The sequence below is a fragment of the Coregonus lavaretus genome (genome assembly GCF_964263955.1).
Source record: "Coregonus lavaretus genome assembly, chromosome: 15".
NCBI classification, from domain to species: domain Eukaryota; kingdom Metazoa; phylum Chordata; class Actinopteri; order Salmoniformes; family Salmonidae; genus Coregonus; species Coregonus lavaretus.
This window is the reverse complement of record NC_140002.1, coordinates 21,875,180-21,896,785: the sequence shown is the minus strand read 5'-3', so window position 1 is coordinate 21,896,785 and position 21,606 is coordinate 21,875,180. Positions and strand designations below refer to the sequence as shown.

Genomic DNA, 21,606 nt, shown 5'->3' with positions numbered 1-21,606 from the left:
TTAGGCTAACAAGCAAGCAAACCTGGAACTTTTGCTGTCATAATTTCACATGGTGGTAGTTACAGTTTCTTGCTACTGTAGCTAGCAGAATATCTACCCCAAAGGAATACACGAGTGTGTACATACGTTACAAACATTCTTACCAACGATTCTAGCTAACCATCTGTGTTCTCACCAGCTACCGTAGCAAGCTAGTTACAGCACTAAACACACAGAGGTTCCAGTTACGCTGGTTAGCTGAGCTAGCTAACGTTAGCTACAAATAGTTAGCTAGCTGTTAAGGCCATGCAGTGCTGCGGCTTAGTACTGCCTGGGCAAGAATGGCATAGTTTGGTTTACACAATTTCCTTACCTTTTCTGCGGAGACATCGATTGCAGACTGGTTGTAAAACGACGTAACGGTTTTGGACCTCTCTCGTGCCAGTTCTGTATATCCCTGTATTGAAGATGTAGAACGAAATCTTTCGCTGTCTGTCGAGGTGGGGGTGATTGTTTTCGTGATGGGGGCAAGCAAAAGCCTGCTCACCCTCGGGCTCGTGATAGTACCACTACCACCACCACCACAGCCCAGCATCTCCAACACTGTACCTGTCACTCTGCGACGCATTTTGAAAATCAATTTACAAGAACAGAGTCCTGTTCTGAGATTGTTAAAATTATTGCTGTCTCAACAGGCCATTATATTAGGTTACCCTTGCTATCGTGCACAAAGGCACGTTTATAGTCTCATGAAGAGTACAGAATGGTCTTTTTACGAAGAGATTGACCAGTCTGCAACAGTGTTTGTCAGAAGACGTGCTGGTTTAACCAATCCCAGAGACGAGAGGCGGGAATAGCGTATTTCCACTCCCACAACCTACTGGTACTGACGGAGCAAGAAGAGTACACAATGTTCTTTTCCATGTCAAAGGATGTTTATTAAATAGGTTTATAACATTTATATATATATATATATAAATAGGTATCAAATGCATACTTGTTTATACAGAATTAATTTCGCATAGTCCACAAGTCCCCAGTTGAGCAAAATAAAGAGAAAAAAGAAAATAGCAGAGCCTCTACTTTCTGTTTCTCTCCATGTAATTAGTGTATCATGAGGATATACACTGCTCAAAAAAATAAAGGGAACACTTAAACAACACAATGTAACTCCAAGTCAATCACACTTCTGTGAAATCAAACTGTCCACTTAGGAAGCAACACTGATTGACAATAAATTTCACATGCTGTTGTGCAAAAGGAATAGACAACAGGTGGAAATTATAGGCAATTAGCAAGACACCCCCAATAAAGGAATGGTTCTGCAGGTGGTGACCACAGACCACTTCTCAGTTCCTATGCTTCCTGGCTGATGTTTTGGACACTTTTGAATGCTGGCGGTGCTTTCACTCTAGTGGTAGCATGAGACGGAGTCTACAACCCACACAAGTGGCCCAGGTAGTGCAGCTCATCCAGGATTGCACATCAATGCGAGCTGTGGCAAGAAGGTTTGCTGTGTCTGTCAGCGTAGTGTCCAGAGCATGGAGGCGCTACCAGGAGACAGGCCAGTACATCAGGAGACATGGAGGAGGCCATAGGAGGGCAACAACCCAGCAGCAGGACTGCTACCTCCGCCTTTGTGCAAGGAGGAGCACTGCCAGAGCCCTGCTAAATGACCTCCAGCAGGCCACAAATGTGCATGTATCTGCTCAAACGGTCAGAAACAGACTCCATGAGGGTGGTATGAGGGCCCGACGTCCACAGGTGGGGGTTGTGCTTACAGCCCAACACCGTGCAGGACGTTTGGCATTTGCCAGAGAACACCAAGATTGGCAAATTCGCCACTGGCGCCCTGTGCTCTTCACAGATGAAAGCAGGTTCACACTGAGCACGTGACAGACGTGACAGTCTGGAGACGCCGTGGAGAACGTTCTGCTGCCTGCAACATCCTCCAGCATGACCGGTTTGGCGGTGGGTCAGTCATGGTGTGGGGTGGCATTTCTTTGGGGGGCCGCACAGCCCTCCATGTGCTCGCCAGAGGTAGCCTGACTGCCATTAGGTACCAAAATGAGATCCTCAGACCCCTTGTGAGACCATATGCTGGTGCGGTTGGCCCTGGGTTCCTCCTAATGCAAGTCAATGCTAGACCTCATGTGGCTGGAGTGTGTCAGCAGTTCCTGCAAGAGGAAGGCATTGATGCTATGGACTGGCCCGCCCGTTCCACAGACCTGAATCCAATTGAGCACATCTGGGACATCATGTCTCGCTCCATCCACCAACGCCACGTTGCACCACAGACTGTCCAGGAGTTGGCGGATGCTTTAGTCCAGGTCTGGGAGGAGATCCCTCAGGAGACCATCCGCCACCTCATCAGGAGCATGCCCAGGCATTGTAGGGATGTCATATAGACACGTGGAGGCCACACACACTACTGAGCCTAATTTTGACTTGTTTTAAGGACAATACATCAAAGTTGGATCAGCCTGTAGTGTGGTTTTCCACTTTAATTTTGAGGGCGACTCCAAATCCAGATCTCCATGGTTGACAAATTTGATTTCCATGGATAATTTTTGTGTGATTTTGTTGTCAGCACATTCAACTATGTAAAGAAAAAAGTATTTAATAAGTATATTTCATTCATTCAGATCTAGGATGTGTTATTTTATTGTTCCCTTTTATTTTTTTGAGCAGTGTAAATTGAATGAGGTTTATTTTTATAGTCTCATCTCAATAGTTTGACACATTTCGCCACAAGGGGATATGTGCTTTAAGAAATTGCTCATGCACCAGTCAACGGGTTTAGGTTTCCCCCTAGAATAGATACACTGAAATTACAAAAGTGTTGGCCTATATACATATACCAAGAATGGAGAATGTATTCCAAGAATGGAGTTACAAGTGGGAAGGTGGTATGTACCACATAAGACTGGGAAAAATCCAGTTGAACGGCTATCATCCCTGAGCTCCGACTTCTCCCACATGCTGAACTCTGACATCACATATTAAGGAAAAGCCCTACATAATAGCATTTCCGGCAGTTAAATGCAACAAAACATTTATCAAAAGCAATCTAATGTTTTTTGAAAACTATAATTTCTTTGCGAGCACGATAGCTGTACTTTTAGTTTATGGTTGCCTCAGCTTGTTTGTTATTTAACCAAACAGCATTTATCAAGGAGTTCCATGCATGCGAATGCATCCAATTTCACAACTGGCAATTACCACCTTTCCACTTGGTTATGAACGCAGCATTAGGCTGGTCTTCACAGGCAGCTCAATTCTGATCTTGTGCCAAATTATTAGCAAAAGATCTGATCATATTGGTCAAAAGTCCAATTAGTGGCAAAATATCAGAATTGGGCTGCCTGTATAGCCGCAGCCGTATACAAAAACACACTACACAATTGAAATTTAGGACAACAATCACATTTAATGTGGCAGATGTTCTTAATGTAACTCATATCCATCAACCCTCAAAAAGGCCATTAAAATCTGCATGTACAATCATGCATTGTGGTTGAAACAGGTCAAACACACATTAGGTTTTCATTTTGATCATACGTTTCCATGTCAGTGGATAAACTGATATGTATAATTTGTTTTAAAAAAAATATGAAAACTATAAAATTCACATTAGATGTTTAATCTAAATGAATAGTACAATTATATATATATTTTTTAAACGTACAAAATGCAAATACATCCACAATCTATACAGCCATCACACATGCCTTTCAGTATATGTATATTCTTATTAATCTTCAGTACAATTAATATCTCATTCTCATCTCTGCATCAAAATAGACTAGATCTAAGATGCTGGCGAGGAGGGGAGTTGAAATTAGGGCTGGTACGTTTCAGCCAAGTGGTAAGGTGAGAAGTCAACAGTAGAGAGCGAGGTCAACCAAAAACCAGAAAGGGGCAAGTCCAAGCCAATTCCCATGGCATTGAATAAGCTTCCTTTCCTTACTGATCATCACTGCCCTGAAAGGCCAGTCTTGATAGGTTAAAGTGATACTAGCAAAACCTACCCGTATTTACACCCATCAGTGAACATGAGAAAAATTAACCCAGGAGAAGTTGTGTTTGGTCCTCAGGAAGACTCCGTTCTTCTCCACACCACTGCCATGTTCTTGTCGCTGAGGGCCACCAGGTATCTGAGCTCGGGGTCCATGACCACACTGTTGATAGCGGGACCTTCCACTGGGCCCTGTCCTTTCCTCACAGGTAACGGCCATTCCAGGATCTGCAAAGCCCCAAACGGCTCATTAGAAGGTAGTCTAATTACATGGAAAACATTTGATGACACCCAGAATATCATTTCAGTGAGAAATTATGACTGAAGACTGACTGGTTGTAGACTGGTGGGAAAGATGAAGGGCGCCATAGTAGCGCCTGTCAATTGCCCACTACGAGTGGCTCAGAGTTTCCGTTAGGAAAATGTGGCGCTGGATATTTGACCGGCAGCATTTTAAATTTACCGGACATTTGAGAAATTTACCAGACCCATATGTATTGGGTGCGTAACCTGATTAGGGCGTCCACCCACGGTGCTCAGAATGACAGAAATCACATTTAGATTATGGCAGGATTTTCCAAACTTTGTCCTCAGGACCCCAAGGGGTGCACGTTATGGTTTTTGCCCTAGCACTACACAGCCGATTCAAATAATCAACTAATCATCAAGCTTTGATCATTTGAATCAGCTGTGTAGTGTAAGGGCAAAAACCAAAACGTGCACCCCTTGGGGTCCCGAGGGCTGAGTTTGGGAAACGCTGGATTATGATAATCCTTATTAACAGAACACGCAAGTCGAGGATGCAACGATGTGCTTCATACCAAATTCTGATGTCCACTTTGAAGACGTTAGAATAACTGTCCACATTTACTTTTCCTCAGCCAACAAGACAAGGAACAGACAGAAAGATCACTAGCCTATGTAAATCTACTATCCCCCATAGTAGAAAAGTTTACCTATTCTATTGGTCAGCTTGTCGAGAAAGAAAAAGCCTATTCCAAACAGACGATAGATCCCAAATTCATACAACCAGTAGGCCTAGGCTACATAAAACAAACGTTAAAAAGCAATGAGCCTGATGGAACAGATCTGAACATTTAGCTTAAAATGTTGATAAACTATTATTTCTTCACATTATAAGGGCAGCAATGTGCACAAGGCAGTAGACTATGTGTGAATGTCTGTTCCATAATACAATTAGCGGGAAAACAACGTTGTCAAAAGGGCACCGAACATGCGAGTGGTTTCATGTGACAGATTAATATATCCATTAGAAATTTGGAAAGGAGGGAAGATCGAATATGCAACAACTACCATAGGTTGCTAATATGCCTAGGATTGTGCCTTTGGCACAAGATAACTCATGTAAAATATACTGTGTCCGTAAAATGTATATAGGCTCAGAACTTTTGTAAAACAGCACAGCAAAAAAAATACGGCAAACAGAAATCAAACTGGATAGACATCAGAAATAGATGAGAGGTTGAGGGTAGGACTAAAAACAAAATAACTATTGTAAAAATAGATTGTGTCCGTAAAATGTATATGGTATGTATAAGCTGATGTGGAAGCCTAAGTGTTGTTGTTCATTAGTTTACTCCAATTAGGGGAGGAGTGGTAGGGTTAGTGGAAAATAAATTAAAAGAAATATACATATATACATACACACGTGTGTATGTATGCATGTACAGTGGGGAGAACAAGTATTTGATACACTGCCGATTTTGCAGGTTTTCCTACTTACAAAGCATGTAGAGGTCTGTAATTTTTATCATAGGTACACTTCAACTGTGAGAGACTGAATCTAAAACAAAAATCCAGAAAATCACATTGTATGATTTTTAAGTAATTAATTTGCATTTTATTGCATGACATAAGTATTTGATCACCTACCAACCGGTAAGAATTCCGGCTCTCATAGACCTGTTAGTTTTTCTTTAAGAAGCCCCCCTGTTCTCCACTCATTACCTGTATTAACTGCACCTGTTTGAACTCATTACCTGTATAAAAAAGACACCTGTCCACACACTCAATCAAACAGACTCCAACCTCTCCACAATGGTCAAGACCAGAGAGCTGTGTAAGGACATCAGGGATAAAATTGTAGACCTGCACAAGGCTGGGATGGGCTACAGGACAATAGGCAAGCAACTTGGTGAGAAGGCAACAACTGTTGGCGCAATTATTAGAAAATGGAAGAAGTTCAAGATGACGGTCAATCACCCTCGGTCTGGGGCTCCATGCAAGATCTCACCTCGTGGGGCATCAATGATCATGAGGAAGGTGAGGGATCAGCCCAGAACTACACGGCAGGACCTGGTCAATGACCTGAAGAGAGCTGGGACCACAGTCTCAAAGAAAACCATTAGTAACACACTACGCCAGGGTTCTTCAATTCCGGTCCTGGAGGGCCGAAACACCTCTGTTTTTCATCCTCTCCTTCTAAATCAGGGGCTAATTCAGACCTAGGACACCAGGTGAGTGCAATTAACTACCAGGTAGAAATAAAAAACAGAAGTGTTTCGGCCCTCCAGGACCGGAATTTAAGAACCCTGCACTACGCCGTCATGGATTAAAATCCTGCAGCGCACGCAAGGTCCCCCTGCTCAAGCCAGCGCATGTACAGGCCCGTCTGAAGTTTGCCAATGACCATCTGGATGATCCAGAGGATGATCCAGAGGAGAAATGGGAGAAGGTCATGTGGTCTGATGAGACAAAAATAGAGCTTTTTGGTCTAAACTCCACCCGCCGTGTTTGGAGGAAGAAGAAGGATGAGTACAACCAAGAACACCATCCCAACCGTGAAGCATGGAGGTGGAAACATCATTCTTTGGGGATGCTTTTCTGCAAAGGGGATAGGACGACCGCACCGTATTGAGGGGAGGATGGATGGGGCCATGTATCGCGAGATCTTGGCCAACAACCTCCTTCCCTCAGTAAGAGCATTGAAGATGGGTCGTGGCTGGGTCTTCCAGCATGACAACGACCCGAAACACACAGCCAGGGCAACTAAGGAGTGGCTCCGTAAGAAGCATCTCAAGGTCCTGGAGTGGCCTAGCCAGTCTCCAGACCTGAACCCAATAGAAAATATTTGGAGGGAGCTGAAAGTCCTTATTGCCCAGCGACAGCCCCGAAACCTGAAGGATCTGGAGATGGTCTGTATGGAGGAGTGGGCCAAAATCCCTGCTGCAGTGTGTGCAAACCTGGTCAAGACCTACAGGAAACGTATGATCTCTGTAATTGCAAACAAAGGTTTCTGTACCAAATATTAAGTTCTGCTTTTCTGATGTATCAAATACTTATGTCATGCAATAAAATGCAAATTAATTACTTAAAAAATCATACAATGTGATTTTCTGGATTTTTGTTTTAGATTCCGTCTCTCTCAGTTGAAGTGTACCTATGATAAAAATTACAGACCTCTACATGCTTTGTAAGTAGGACAACCTGCAAAATCGGCAGTGTATCAAATACTTGTTCTCCCCACTGTATGTATTTATATGTACACTACCAGTCAAAAGTTAACACCCACTCATTCAAGGGTTTCTCTTTATTTTTTACTATTTTCTACATTGTATAATAATAGTGAAGACATCACTATGAAATAACACATATGCAATCATGTAGTAACCAAAAAAAGTGTTAAACAAATCAAAATATATTTTATTTGAGATTCTTCAAATAGCCACCCTTTGCCTTGACAGCTTTGCACACTGTTGGCATTCTCTCAACCAGCTTCATGAGGTAGTCACCTGGAATGCATTACAATTAACAGGTGTTCCTTCTTAAAAGTTAACTTGTGGAATTTATTTCCGTCTTAATGTGTTTGAGCCAATCAGTTGTGTTGTGACAAGGTATGTGGGGGTATACAGAAGACAGCCCTATTTGGTCAGTCAATACGGAAAATGTCAAGAACTTTGAAAGTTTCTTCAAGTGCAGTCGCAAAAACCATCAAGTGCTATGATGAAACTGGCTCTCATGAGGACCGCCACAGGAATGGAAGACCCAGAGTTACCTCTGCTGCAGAGGATAAGTTCATTAGTAGTTACCAGCCTCAGAAATTGCAGCCCAAATAAATGCTTCACAGAGATCAACAACTGTTCAGAGGGGACTGTGTGAATCAGGCCTTCATGGTCGAATTGCTGCAATGAAACCACTACTAAAGGACACCAATAAGAAGGCGGTGTCAGAGGAAGGCCCTCAAAATTGTCAAAGACTCCAGCCACCCTAGTCATAGACTGTTCTCTCTGCTACCGCACGGCAAGCGGTACCGGAGTGCCAAGTCTAGGTCCAAAATACTTCTCAACAGCTTCTACCCCCGAGCCATAAGACTCCTGAACAGCTAATCATGGCTACCCGGACTATTTGCACTGCCCCCCCACCTCATCTTTTTACGCTGCTGCTACTCTGTTAATGATTTATGCATAGTCACTTTAACTCTACCCACATGTACATATTACTTGAACTACCTCATCTAGCCAGTTCCCCCGCACATTGACTCTGCACCGGTACCCCCCTGTATATATAGCCTCCCTACTATTATTTTATTTTACTTCTGCTCTTTTTTTCTCAAAACTTTTTTGTTGTTGTTTTATTTTACTTTTTTCAAATAAAAAATAAATGCACTGTTGGTTAAGGGCTGTAAGTAAGCATTTCACTGTAATGTCTGCACCTGTTGTATTATGCACATGTGGCCAATAAAATTTGATTTGATTTGAGAAGAAGAAACTTGCTTGGGCCAAGAAACACGAGCAATGGACATCAGACCGGTGGAAATGTGTCCTTTGGTCTGGAGTCCAAATCTGAGATTTTTAGTTCAAACCGCCGTGTCTTTGTGAGACGCGGTGTGGGTGAACGGATGATCTCCGCATGTGTATTTCCCACCGTAAAGCATGGAGGAGGTGGTATTATAGTGTGGAGGAGCTTTGCTGGTGACACGGTCTGTGATTTATTTAGAATTCGAGGCACACTTAACCAGCATTGCTGCCAAAGCAGTCTGCAGCGATACGCCATCCCATCTGGTTTGGCCTTAGTGGGACTATCATTTGTTTTTCAACAGGACAATGACCCAACACACCTCCAGGCTGTGTAAGGGCTATTTGACCAAGAAGGAGAGTGATGGAGTGCTGCATCAGATGACCTGGCCTCTACCAAATTGAGATGGTTTGGGATGAGTCGGACCGCAGAGTGAAGGAAAAGCAGCCAACAAGTGCTCAGCATATGTGGGAACTCCTTCAAGACTGTTGGAAAAGCATTCCAGGTGAAGCTGGTTGAGAGAATGCCAAGAGTGTGCAAAGCTGTCATCAAGGCAAAGGGTGTCTATTTGAAGCATCTCAAATATAAAATATATTTTGATTTGTTTAACACTTTTTGGGTTACTACATGATTCCATATGCGTTAATTCATAGTTTTGATGTCTTCACTATTATTCTACAATGTAGAAAATAGTAAAAATAAAGAAAAACCCTTGAATGAGTTTTGACTGGTACTGTACATACATACACAGTGCCTTCGGAAAGTATTCAGACCCCTTGACTTTTTCCACTTTGTTACGTTACAGCCTTATTTTAAAATCAATTTTTTTTAAAAGTATCCTCAGCAATCTACACACAATACCCCATAATGACAAAGCGAAAACAGGTTGGTAGACATTTTTGCAAATATATTAAAAATTAAAAACAGAAATATCTTATTTAAATAAGTATTCAGACCCTTTGCTAAGAGACTCTAAATTGAGCTCAGGTGCATCCTGTTTCCATTGATCATCCATGAGATGTTAATACAACTTGATTGGAGTCCATTTGTGGTACATTCAATTCAATTGATTGGACCTGATTTTGAAAGGCACACAGCTGTCTATATAAGGTCCCACAGTTGACAGTGCATGTCAGAGCAAAAACCAAGCCATGAGGTCGAAGGAATTGTCCGTAGAGCTCCGAGACAGGATTGTGTCAAGGCACAGATCTGGGAAGGGTAGCAAAACATTTCTGCAGCATTGAAGGTCCCCAAGAACACAGTGGCCTCCATCATTCTTAAATGGAAGAAGTTTGGAACCACCAACACTCTTCCTAGAGCTGGCCGCCCGGCCAAACTGAGCAATCGGGGAGAAGGGCCTTGGTCAGGGAGGTGACCAAGAAACCGATGGTCACTCTGACAGAGCTATACAGTTCCTCTGTGGAGATGGGAGAACCTTCCAGAAGGACAACCATCTCTGCAGCACTCCACCAATCAGGCCTTTATGGTAGAGTGGCCACACGGAAGCCACTCCTCAGTAAAAGGCACGACAGCCAGCTTGGAGTTTGCCAAAAGGCACCTACAGACTCTCAGACCATGAGAAACAAGATTCTCTGGTCTGTTGAAACCAAGATTGAACTCTTTAGCCTGAATGCCAAGTGTCACATCTGGAGGAAACCTGGCACCATCCCTACGGTGAAGCATGGTAGTGCCAGCATCATGCAGTGGGGATGTTTTTCAACGGCAGGGACTGGGAGACTAGACAGGATCGAGGCAAAGATGTACAGAGCAAAGTACATAAAGATCCTTTATGAAAACCTGCTCCAGATCGCTCAGTACCTCAGACTGGGGCGAAGGTTCACCTTCCAACAAGTCAACGGCCATAAGCACACAGCCAAGACAACGCAGGAGCGACTTAAGGACAAGTCTCTGAATGTCCTTGAGTGGCCCAGCCAGAGCACCGACTTGAACCTGATCGAACATCTCTGGAGACCTGAAAATAGATGTGCAGCAACACTCCCCATCCAACCTGACAGAGCTTGAGAGGATCTGCAGAGAAAAATGGGAGAAACTCCCCAAATACAGGTGTGCCAAACTTGTAGCGTCATACCCAAGAAGACTCACGGCTGTAATCGCTGCTAAAGGTGCTTTTTTTTTTTTTTTTATAAATTAGCAAGTATGTCTAAAAACCACCAATAAAATATATGGGGGATTGGAAATTATGCAGACAATGACATTGATGGAAGCTACAATCTGCAATATTAAAGCTGATCTACCCCCCCAAAAAATAAGGATTGTGCCTTTGGCTACAGGACACTGAAATACATTTGATATAAAACAATTGCTTCCACAGATATGATCTGATTTTAGCTAGGCTATTTTGAAGCAAGGTAAGACATGCCTCATAATATGTATTAAAACCTTCAGGTTTCAAACAATTAAGTATATGTTTCCAAATACATATTGCCTCCATCTTATTGCAAAGTGGTGTGTGACAAGCTGATGAAGCCTGCCTTCCGTTGCCTATGCATTTGCTGTTTGAGATGCTGTAGCATCAGTTCTCTCACTGTCTGACAGATTTTCTGCTCAAAAGGCTCTCTGTATGCTGTACGCGTGTGAAAAATAATATACATAACAAATATACTGTACCCACGTGCCAATTTAATTCCACTAAATTATGCAAATGTAACTATAGACCGATAAGCATTACCAGTCAAATGTATTTCCATCGACTGATATTTCCATTAATGAATAAGCTAAAAAGCATTATTATTTTGCAATGAGATTTTTTCTTCTTCTCCTGGACAATTAACCGGTTAACGGAAACCCTGGAGTGGCTCAATATTTTGTTCAATATGGCTCAAGTTAGATGGTGACCATCTTTCCCATTTATTTAGGATTGAGTCATATAGCTGGATCTTCACAACAGATGGCTAGGACATGGATAATTACCTCGACTAACCTGTACCCCCGCACATTGACTCGGTACCGGTACCCCCTGTATATAGCCTCAGTATTGTTATTTTGTGTTATAATTTTATGTTTTTCTTTAATTTATTTTGCAAATATTTTCTTAACTCTATTTCTTGAACTGCATTGTTGGTTAAGGGCTTGTAAGTAAGCATTTCACGGTAAGGTCTACACCCGTTGTATTCTGCAGATGTGATAAATACAATTTGATTTGATTAATCTCAACAGTAGACCACTTTTAAGGTCTGAAACCTATCTGACACATTTTTATTTGGGAGTAAACTATCACTTTAATAAGTAGTTTCACTAATAAGTACCTCTGTGGCAGGAATTGTTTTGCCACGCCTAAAGTTGGCCTTGAGGTCTGTTACATGGTACGTCCACAGTCTCCCTCTTTCGTCACCACACACCACGTAGCCTTTACCTGGTAAAGAAGAACATACACTCTCATTCACATTGAACAGTTTAATACAGTAAGGGTCTTGATGAAAACTTTTTTTCTGTGTTCTTTGTGTGTTGTGTCCCACAATTTAAAGGAATAGTCAACGGTTGTGGGGGTGATTCCTTCAATTGTGTCATGTCTGTATAGGAATTTTAAGACAGTGGGTTCGATCAATACACAGTATGGTCTTGACTGAAAGAGTTAGATGCTGGAACATGCTATGAAATGCTGTGTTGTGACATGTTGCCGTGTTGTTGTGACATGCTGTGACGTGTTGTGACTCACTGGGGCAGGTGTTGAGGGACAGGTAGGGGATGTCCGTGCTGGACCACTGCAGCTCCGCCAGGATCACAGCACACTTCTTCTTATTATTATTATTGGGGCACTGGGCTCGCGTGTCATTCCAGCTCCACAGGTAAATCGAGCCCTGCATGTGGCTCTTAGAGGCTGAGAGGGAGAGAGGGATAGAAAAGATGGACAGAAAGTGAAGAGGAGGAAAGGGACAGTGGAAAAGGAGAGATGTGGAGGGTAAAGAGAGGGGGAGGGATGATTTACAGGGTTTGCGCTTGTCAATGGATCGACCCATACTAGATTTATTCAAATTACAAACCCAATTTCCCGCACTAGGGATCAATAAAGTTTATTGAATTCCAGTCAAGTAAAATAAAATCGACCAAAGTCCTAAAAGACAATCTAATAACAGGGCCAGTGTCAGATCAAAACAGGAGCAGTTGACTCACCGACGATGTCGTCTGTGAGGAATCCCAAGCCATCGATGGTGTGGTAGTCATGGTCCTTGTCTTTCTTCTCATACACAGGGAATGTGATCTCCATCTCCTCAGACCTGTGGAGGGGAAAGAAGACCGTGAGTTGACGCTCAGGCAGCAGTCTTTCAATGTCTCTCAATGCAGGCACACACAGACAAAGACACACACACTATGGATCACCTCTTCTTGGTGTTTTTGTTGAGCTGGATGTTGTAGCTGTGCAGCCCATCCTCACAGGCAGCGATGAGGTGTGTGTCTGGGGTGGCGGGGGGCAAGCAGAAGTGCAGGGGTGTGGAGGTAGTCTCCAACACCAACAGCTGACTATTGGGCCATAAAATGTGTTAACACCAGGGCAGAGACATCCGATATCAAATCAAATTTTATTTGTCAAATACACATGTTTAGCAGATGTCATTGCGGGTGTAGGCTTGTGTTTCTAGCTCCAACAGTGCAGTATATCTAACAATTCACAACAATACACACAACCTAAAAGTAAAAGAATGGAATTAAGGAATACATAAATATTAGAAATATTAGGATGAGCAATGTCGGAGTGGCATAGTCTAAAATACAGTAGAACAGAATACAGTATATACAGTGGCTTGCGAAAGTATTCACCCCCCTTGGCATTTTTCCTATTTTGTTGCCGTACAACCTGGAATTAAAATGGATTTTGGTGGGGTTTGTATCATTTGATTTACACAACATGCCTACCACTTTGAAGATGCAAAATATTTTGTGTGAAACAAACAAGAAATAAGACAAAAAAACGGAAAACTTCAGCGTGCATAACTATTCATCCCCCCCCAAAGTCAATACTTTGTAGAGACACCTTTTGCAGCAATTACAGCTGCAAGTCTCTTGGGGTATGTCTCTATAAGCTTGGCACATCTAGCCACTGGGATTTTTGCCCATTCTTCAAGGCAAAACTCCAGCTCCTTCAAGTTGGATGGGTTCCGCTGGTGTACAGCAATCTTTAAATCATACCACAGATTCTCAATTGGATTGAGGTCTGGGCTTTGACTAGGCCATTCTAAGACATTTAAATGTTTCCCCTTAAACCACTCGAGTGTTGCTTTAGCAGTATGCTTAGGGTCATTGTCCTGCTGGAAGGTGAACCTCCGTCCCAGTCTCAAATCTCTGGAAGACAAACAGGTTTCCCTCAAGAATTTCCCTGTATTTAGCGCCATCCATCATTCCTTCAATTCTGACCAGTTTCCCAGTCCCTGCCGATGAAAAACATCCCCACAGCATGATGGTGCCACCACCATACGTCACTGTGGGGATGGTGTTCTCGGGGTGATGAGAGGTGTTGGGTTTGCGCCAGACATAGCGTTTTCCTTGATGGCCAAAAAGCTAAATTTTAGTCTCATCTTACCAGAGTACCTTCTTCCATATGTTTGGGGAGTCTCCCACATGCCTTTTGGCGAACACCAAACATGTTTGCTCATTTTTTTCCTTAAGCAATGGCTTTTTTCTGCCCACTCTTCCGTAAAGCCCAGCTCTGTGAAGTGTACGGCTTAAAGCGGTCCTATGGACAATCTCCGCTGTGGAGCTTTGCAGCTCCTTCAGGGTTATCTTTGGTCTCTTTGTTGCCTCTCTGATTAATGCCCTCCTTGCCTGGTCCGTGAGTTTTGGTGGGCGGCCCTCTCTTGGCAGGTTTGTTGTGGTGCCATATTCTTTCCATTTTTGTAAATAATGGATTTAATGTTGCTCCGTGGGATGTTCAAAGATTCAGATATTTTTTTATAACCCAACCCTGATCTGTACTTCTCCACAACTTTGTCCCTGACCAGTTTGGAGAGCTCCTTGGTCTTCATGGTGCCGCTTGCTTGGTGTTGCCCCTTGCTTAGTGGAGTTGCAGACTCTGGGGCCTTTCAGAACAGGTGTATATATACACACTGAGATCATGTGACACTTAAATAAAGTCCACCTGTGTGCAATCTAACTAATTATGTGACTTCTGAAGGTAATTGGTTGCACCAGATCTTATTTAGGGGCTTCATAGCAAAGGTGGTGAATATATATGCACGCACCACTTTTCCGCTATTTATTTTTTAGAATTTTTTGAAACAAGTTATTTTTTAAATGTCACTTAACCAATTTGGACTATTTTGTGTATGTCCATTACATTAAATCCAAATAAAAATCCATTTAAATTACAGGTTGTAATGCAACAAAATAGGAAAAACGCCAAGGGGGCTGAATACTTTTGCAAGGCACTGTACATATGAGATGAGTAAAGCAAAAATATGTAAACATTATACTCTGATTGAGCATAATGTCACAGACAATGTTGAAGTGTGTCCACTTTGTTAACATTGTGATACATTTAGACTCAAAACTTGTGAACAAAATAAATTTGCCCACAATAACAAAAACCCAGATATAAACAACTGTCAGAGTAAACTCACATGACTTTGAAATTGTACTCGCTGTCCACTCCGCCAATGTCCCACATTAATATATTTTTATCATACGACCCAGCTGGGGGAAAAAATAGAAGGTTTGAACGAGGGAGCATACATACAACATATCACAATACATCACACTTATTTAGCATAGGGACTTCAATTGGACTTCAGAGTTCAGGTACTGTACCACCTCAGTACGTGCAGTTTGGTGCCTTTTGACCCTTCTATTGGGGTATAGAACCTACAACCATGATGTTATGCTCTAACCAACTAAGCTTATAAGACCACTAGATAAAATACACTGAACAAAAATATAAACACAACATGTAAAGTGTTGGTCCCATGTTTCATGAGCTGAAATAAAACTTCCCCGAAATTTTCCATACGCACAAAAAGCGTATTTTCTTCAAATGCTGTGCACAAATTTGTTTACAGCCCTGTTGGTAAGCATTTCTCCTTTGCCAAGATAATCCATCCACCTGACAGGTGTTGCATATCAAGAAGCTTATTAAACAGCATGATCCTTACACAGGTGCACCTTGTGCTGGGGACAATAAAAGGACACTAAAATGTGCAGTTCTGTCACACAACACAATGCCACAGATGTCTCAAATTGAGGGAGCATACAATTGGCATGCTGACTGCAGGAATGTCCACCAGAGCTGTTACCAGAGAATTGAATGTTAATTTCTCTACCATAAGCCGCCTTCAACGTTGTTTTAGAGATTTTGGCAGTACATCCAACCGGCCTTACAACCGCAGACCACTGTAACCACGCCAGCCCAGGACCTCCACATCAGTCTTCTTCACCTGCGGGATAGTCTGAGACCAGCCACCCGGACAGCTGATGAAACTGTGTGATGGCACAACCAAAGAATTTCTACACAAACTGTCAGAAACTGTCTCAGGGAAGCTCATCTGCATGCTCGTCATCCTCACCAGGGTCTTGACCTGACTGCAGTTCTGCGTCGTAACCGACTTCAGTGGGCAAATGCTCACCTTCGATGGCCACTGGCACGCTGGAGTAGTGTGCTCTTCACAGATGAATCCTGGTATCAACTGTACCGGGCAGATGGCAGACAGAGTGTGTGGTGCCGTATGGGCAAGCTGTTTGCTGATGTCAACGTTGTACACAGAGTGCCCCATGGGGGCGGTGGGGTTATGGTATGGGCAGGCATAAGCTACGGACAACGAACACAATTGAATTGTAGCGATCCTGAGGCCCATTGACGTGCCATTCATCCGCTGCCATCGGCTCATGTTTCAGCATGATAATGCACGGCCCCATGTCGCAAGGTTCTGTACACAATTCCTGGAAGTGCTGTGGATCGACATGTACAACAGTGTGTTCCAGTTCCCGCCAATATCCAGCAACTTCGCACAGCCATTGAAGAGGAGTGGGACAACTTTCCACAGGCCACAATCAACAGCCTGATCAACTCTATGTGAAGGAGATGTGTCGCACTGCATGAGGAAAATGGTGGGCACACCAGATACTGACAGGTTTTCTGATCCACGACCCCTACTTTTTTTTTAAGGTATCTGTGATCAGATGCAAATCTGTATTCCCAGTCATGTGAAATCCAAAGATAAGGGCCTAATTAATTGATTTAAATTGACTGATTTCCTTATATGAACTGTAACTCAGTGAAATCTTTTAAATTGTTGCGTTTATATTTTTGTTCAGTGTAGAAGATAAACAGGAAGTGGCCACTCACTGAAGAGGAAGTTGCCCTGGCGGGGGCTGAAGCGGAGGATGGAGAGGGCTTTGCGGCTGGCTCGGAACTCTCCGTACGCCATGTTGGCGCTGGGGTGAAGCAGTTTCACAAGGCCTCGCTTCCCCCCTGCCGCCAGGATACTGCAGGGCCGCATGCCACCATTGCCCTCTCGTGACATCAGCACAGTTGACCATGCCAGAGAGAAGAACTCCTGAGGGGTGGAATTATACATCTGAATTTTTTATCCCCATTCATTCACAATTTATTTTATAGTTTTCTAACATGGAATGTGCATGATAAACGAGAAAATAGTGAGATAAAGTATGATGTTTTCTACCAAGCTAAATGGCCCTATCAGGAAAAATGGTACATGCGCAGAAGCAGGACTGACCTCACCAGGGACCTTATACTTCTTCATAACTAGTCCCGTCTCACAGTCGATCAGGCACACAGACTCTCCTCCACACGTTGCCACAATACGAGTCGCACCATTCACATCTGCAACATGACAGGGAGAAGAACACAGGGTCTGCTAGAGCAGATTTTCTTTAACGCCGTTTCTGTGGAGCTTATCATGTTTGCATGTTTCTCCAACTTATACTCTCAATTTCCTTGTAACCACCCCCCTCCAAACACACTCAGACCCCATTGAAGGACAGGACTCACCTCCATAGCGGTCTAGCGGGGGCTGGAAGGAACAGGCCCACAGCTGGGTGCTAAAGTCATCAGGGCTGTCCTGTTTACTGTGACACTGCAGGACGTGAAGAGGCTGCAGACTCACTGGCTCCTGTGATGAATGATAGGGGAGATGGAGGGGAGGATAACGGGGGTACAGTGGACAGGGTGGGGGATGGATTGATGGGTGAGTTCCTGTGTTAATCAATGAGGAGTTAATGTCCGCATAATGAGCAACCATCAAGTCTCCAGCTAAAGTCACACCGAATCTTTATTGAGCATAGTACTAGCATGTGCTATACCAACAAAAAACCAAGACTAGAAAATCATACCTGAGACTTGGTGCAGATTACTTTCCCAGGCGTCTCGTTGACCTCTGTGGACCGCTGTTGCCTGGCAGACTTGGTAGGGGTGCGGGTCTGTTTTGCCTGTGGCATGTCTTCTTTGGACTGATGTTGCTGCTCTCTCAGGCCTTTCCTGGGGGTCACCAGGACTTTGGACTGGCCCCTGGTGCGGGTGGCTGGGGTCTGTGCTGCCTTATGGGGCCTTGCAGTGGCGCTGGTGGGCCACTCTGCCTTGTGAGGGGTGCTTCGATGGCTGGACTCCGCTTGAACACTCGCTCTGGTTATTTTCTGAGGGGTTAGGGTTACATCGCATTCGGCAGCCGAGGCGGAACGCTTCCTCTTGGCTGGGAAAGGAAAACTCTGAAAAACATGGGGAAATGCATCTTATCATAAAGGAAAGGTGCACAATTAATCTAACAGTTACGTAAAAGCTTTGTCCGTAAACTTTTGCTATTTAGCTACATTTAGCTATTTACCATCTATTACAAATATTTATTTATGATCCAAACACAGCACTTATAACAAGACCTGCTTAAATAATAACAACCATTTGAACATAAACTCTATGAAAATAATTCAGAGCAGGGTGCTTATAGTAATGACTACTAAATCCTTACACAGTTCTTGTTTGTATCAGCAGGCTCCTCTGTATCTCTGTCCTCATCATTTGGCTCAGTCAAAGAGCGAAGGTGCTCTTTAGCTATCATCTCCACCTAGAAGCCAGTGATAGAATGTCAGAAACCAATGAGACAATGCCAGAAACCTAAGAGGCAATGTCATAAACCAGTGAGAGAATATACATGGTTCCAGTTTGGGGTATGTACTCCGATAAACTAAAATCATTGTCCTTATGAGGACAAGATAAATGTAATAAGCAGTTAAAACCTACCCTCCATTTTGTGTAGTCAGTCAGAGAGCTGGGGCCATATTTCACCTTATGACGCACCGCATTGACAAAATCCCTCTCCACAGTGGCTAGTTTCTCTGTTGTTCGGTGGTCAGGGAGAGAGAAGCTGGTCTCCCATACTGCTAACACCTAGAAACCAAATATTTCAAAGAATTCTACGGAATTGGTAACTACTTTTACGCAAATGATGCATAACAGTGCTTGTTTGATGAAAGACACAAAAACTTATTATATAATTACCATTTTTATCAGGTAAGAACAGCAGGTAAATGGCAAACAAATCAAGGGCAAAGTGTTTTGGAATGAATTTGAACACAGTGGCTCATACCCTCTTCCTGAGGTTCTCACTGTTGACATAGCGTATGTGGTTGGCTGCAGTGCTGATATCCTTCCCATTGTAAATCCTCAACTTTGGCAGGAGGATCATCAGCTTGTAGTCGTCATTCACCTGCGAGACACAAGCATTAGCAATGCGTTCCAATGGGCAGTCATTGTTAGTAAAATGGAGATATGAGAATGACAAATAGCATACTGAAAAGGTGACAGAAATTACAGTTGGAATTGGTAAACAAAGAAACAGAGTTTGAGCGTTACAACACTATCAGAGAAAAACAAACATCATACAATGAGAATGAGAGCAACAGTGACTGAAGGCAGAATAAAAGGAGAGAAACAGCGCAGTGGATCCTCACAGTGACGTAGAGGTTGTCCTCCGTCCTCAGCTCCTCCAGGGTGGTCAGTGTGTCCAGAGTGGTGACGTCCTCCATCTCATTCTTGGTCAGGTCCAGAGTGCGTAGGGAGGGAAGGAAGAGCCCCGGGGGCATCTCCTGAAGTCTGTTCCCAGACAGGTCCAACTGTTCCAGACAGCGAAGGTGAGAAAGCAGGGGGACAGGCAGGTCACTGCTCTTCAGACCGAGCTTGGAGAGACTTTATGGGGATGCACTGGGTCAGTACTAGCAACACCAGACAAAATGGTAAAATAGACATGCCTGGCCTAAATAACATCATTTCTCTAACAAGGTATTAAAGTAGTTCTGCTCTTTCTCAAAAACGGTTCCCATAGGATTGAGACAAAATACAGATCCATTAACACGACTTAACATGGTCTTCAGACATACATTTTGCTTTGACAAAGCCATTCTCCACTCCTAGTTTGATAACATTCCCCAGTCTACAGAGGAACCAGCCTTTACTTACTTTAGTGTCTTTATTTGTTCCAGTTTGGTGGTTTTTGGAGTGCATTTCTCCAGCAATAGTTTCTTTGTTATTTTCTCCATGTCTAGCCTGTACAAGCAAAGAGTAAAAGCTAGTTTGGTCATATGTAGAGTATGTATGGTCGCAGACATCTAGGGGCGTGACTATCATCTGCAGTAAAAGGTGATTGAAACTTAAACGCGAGAAACAACTGGTGAGAGACCACACGATGAGTCAAGATAGAACAATGCTGTAGAACGATACTGTGGATGTTCGAGCAACAGATATTTGCATCACTGTTTGACGTCTGTACTTTGCAAAGACAATTAGGTGTGCCAAAATTTACAAAGGCCGTGCATCCATTAACTGTTAATTAAATGTTTTTGTTTTGTTACAAAAACTCATGTGAAACTGAAGACTTTTCACAATACTATCGAAAACGATAGCTGCCAATTTACGCTCATGCCACGTTCACTCAAGCTCATTGCTATTCAAATAATGTCAGGAATTGCTGTTATAACTATAATTCTTTTTATGTTTTAATTATGACTAAACAGTTAATTCAACTAGATCATTTATATATAGTAGTATAAGCTCTACGTACCTGTGCACAGAGGAATCTCCGTAATTTACCCGGGAAAAAAATTGACAAGCCAGTCACATGGGTATTCATCAACGTTCTATCCGGTAGGAGCCGGAGGGCCGCCATATTGAGTGTGGCAAAGTAGATTAAAAAACAAAAACAATGAAGTACCTATTTAAGGTAGTAAATAAAATAGAAAATCTCCAAAAAATAATTTACCTGAGAAGATCCTGATAACATCACCGTTATCAGGATCTTAGTACTGTCATGGTTTGACTTAGTAAGGTGAAAGGGTAGGCGGCATTCTGCCTTCTAACCACAGCTTTCAGCCATTAGCTTTGCCCACGACTGGCTCATGTAAACTACAATCCCGACGCTGTGTTTTAACGTTTAGAAACGTCAATAATAATTGCTTGCGATACGGCTTTCGAAACATATGTCCCTGATCTTTCATCAGCGAGAAAGAATCGTTAAAATAAAAAATGTACACTTACTGTAGCAGTTATGCACAGATCCATACAACTATGGGCGCCTCCATCCCATGAAACTACACTTCCCGAGTTACGCTTACACACAGGTGTTCGGCGCATTCCATAAACAAGAGCTGTAACACGAAGATATTGCCGTGTGGGAACCCTAACCCTATCAAGGGGTGTATAAATCTAACCTTTTGTTTTTTTGAAAATGATTTCTCGCTGATATTAAAAAATAAGGTCAATTTGCTTCGAAAACTGTACCGCAAGCGAAGCGTGTTAATGTTCAGATTGAGCGTCCGGGCTCTTAACAAAAGTTACCCGTGGAGAAGACGCCTTCGTCCAATGACTCTTATGTGTAATGTAATGGAACTGAGTCATGACCAAG

The 21,606-nt window shown here is 43.0% G+C and overlaps 2 protein-coding genes across 2 annotated transcripts in view; both read right to left on the bottom strand.

The window, feature by feature from the left end:
* The window catches only part of LOC311142059 (branched-chain alpha-ketoacid dehydrogenase kinase-like), a 33,991-nt gene extending 33,216 nt beyond the window's left edge, over positions 1 to 775 (bottom strand). The window contains exon 1 of the mRNA XM_084177613.1: positions 353 to 775. Coding sequence (XP_084033739.1) covers positions 353 to 607 — 255 coding nt within the window. The 5' untranslated portion in view covers positions 608 to 775. The remainder of the gene's footprint in view (positions 1 to 352) is intronic.
* Positions 776 to 3,385: 2,610 nt separating this feature from the next.
* On the bottom strand, positions 3,386 to 20,826 carry lrwd1 (leucine-rich repeats and WD repeat domain containing 1). Its single transcript, XM_084178831.1, has 16 exons — positions 20,767 to 20,826; positions 20,166 to 20,252; positions 19,661 to 19,895; positions 19,297 to 19,416; positions 18,951 to 19,097; positions 18,679 to 18,774; positions 18,050 to 18,421; positions 17,709 to 17,829; positions 17,434 to 17,540; positions 17,043 to 17,253; positions 15,325 to 15,397; positions 13,091 to 13,231; positions 12,884 to 12,987; positions 12,429 to 12,590; positions 12,019 to 12,125; positions 3,386 to 4,225 (listed from the first exon to the last, which is right to left on the bottom strand). The coding sequence occupies exons 2-16, from the start codon at positions 20,243 to 20,245 to the stop codon at positions 4,073 to 4,075; spliced, it is 2,229 nt and encodes a 742-aa protein (XP_084034957.1). The 5' UTR covers positions 20,246 to 20,252; positions 20,767 to 20,826; the 3' UTR covers positions 3,386 to 4,072.
* Between the last annotated feature and the right edge of the window lie 780 nt (positions 20,827 to 21,606).

Coding starts and splice junctions, on each gene's coding strand:
- lrwd1 (XM_084178831.1), bottom strand. CDS start 20,245: ATGGAGAAAATAACAAAGAAACTATTGCTGGAGAAATGCACTCCAAAA. Junction 18,775..18,950: donor CTGACTACACAAAATGGAGG/GTAGGTTTTAAC, acceptor ACTGGCTTCTAG/GTGGAGATGATAGCTAAAGA. Junction 4,226..12,018: donor AAACAATTCCTGCCACAGAG/GTACTTATTAGT, acceptor GGGGCTTTGCAG/ATCCTGGAATGGCCGTTACC.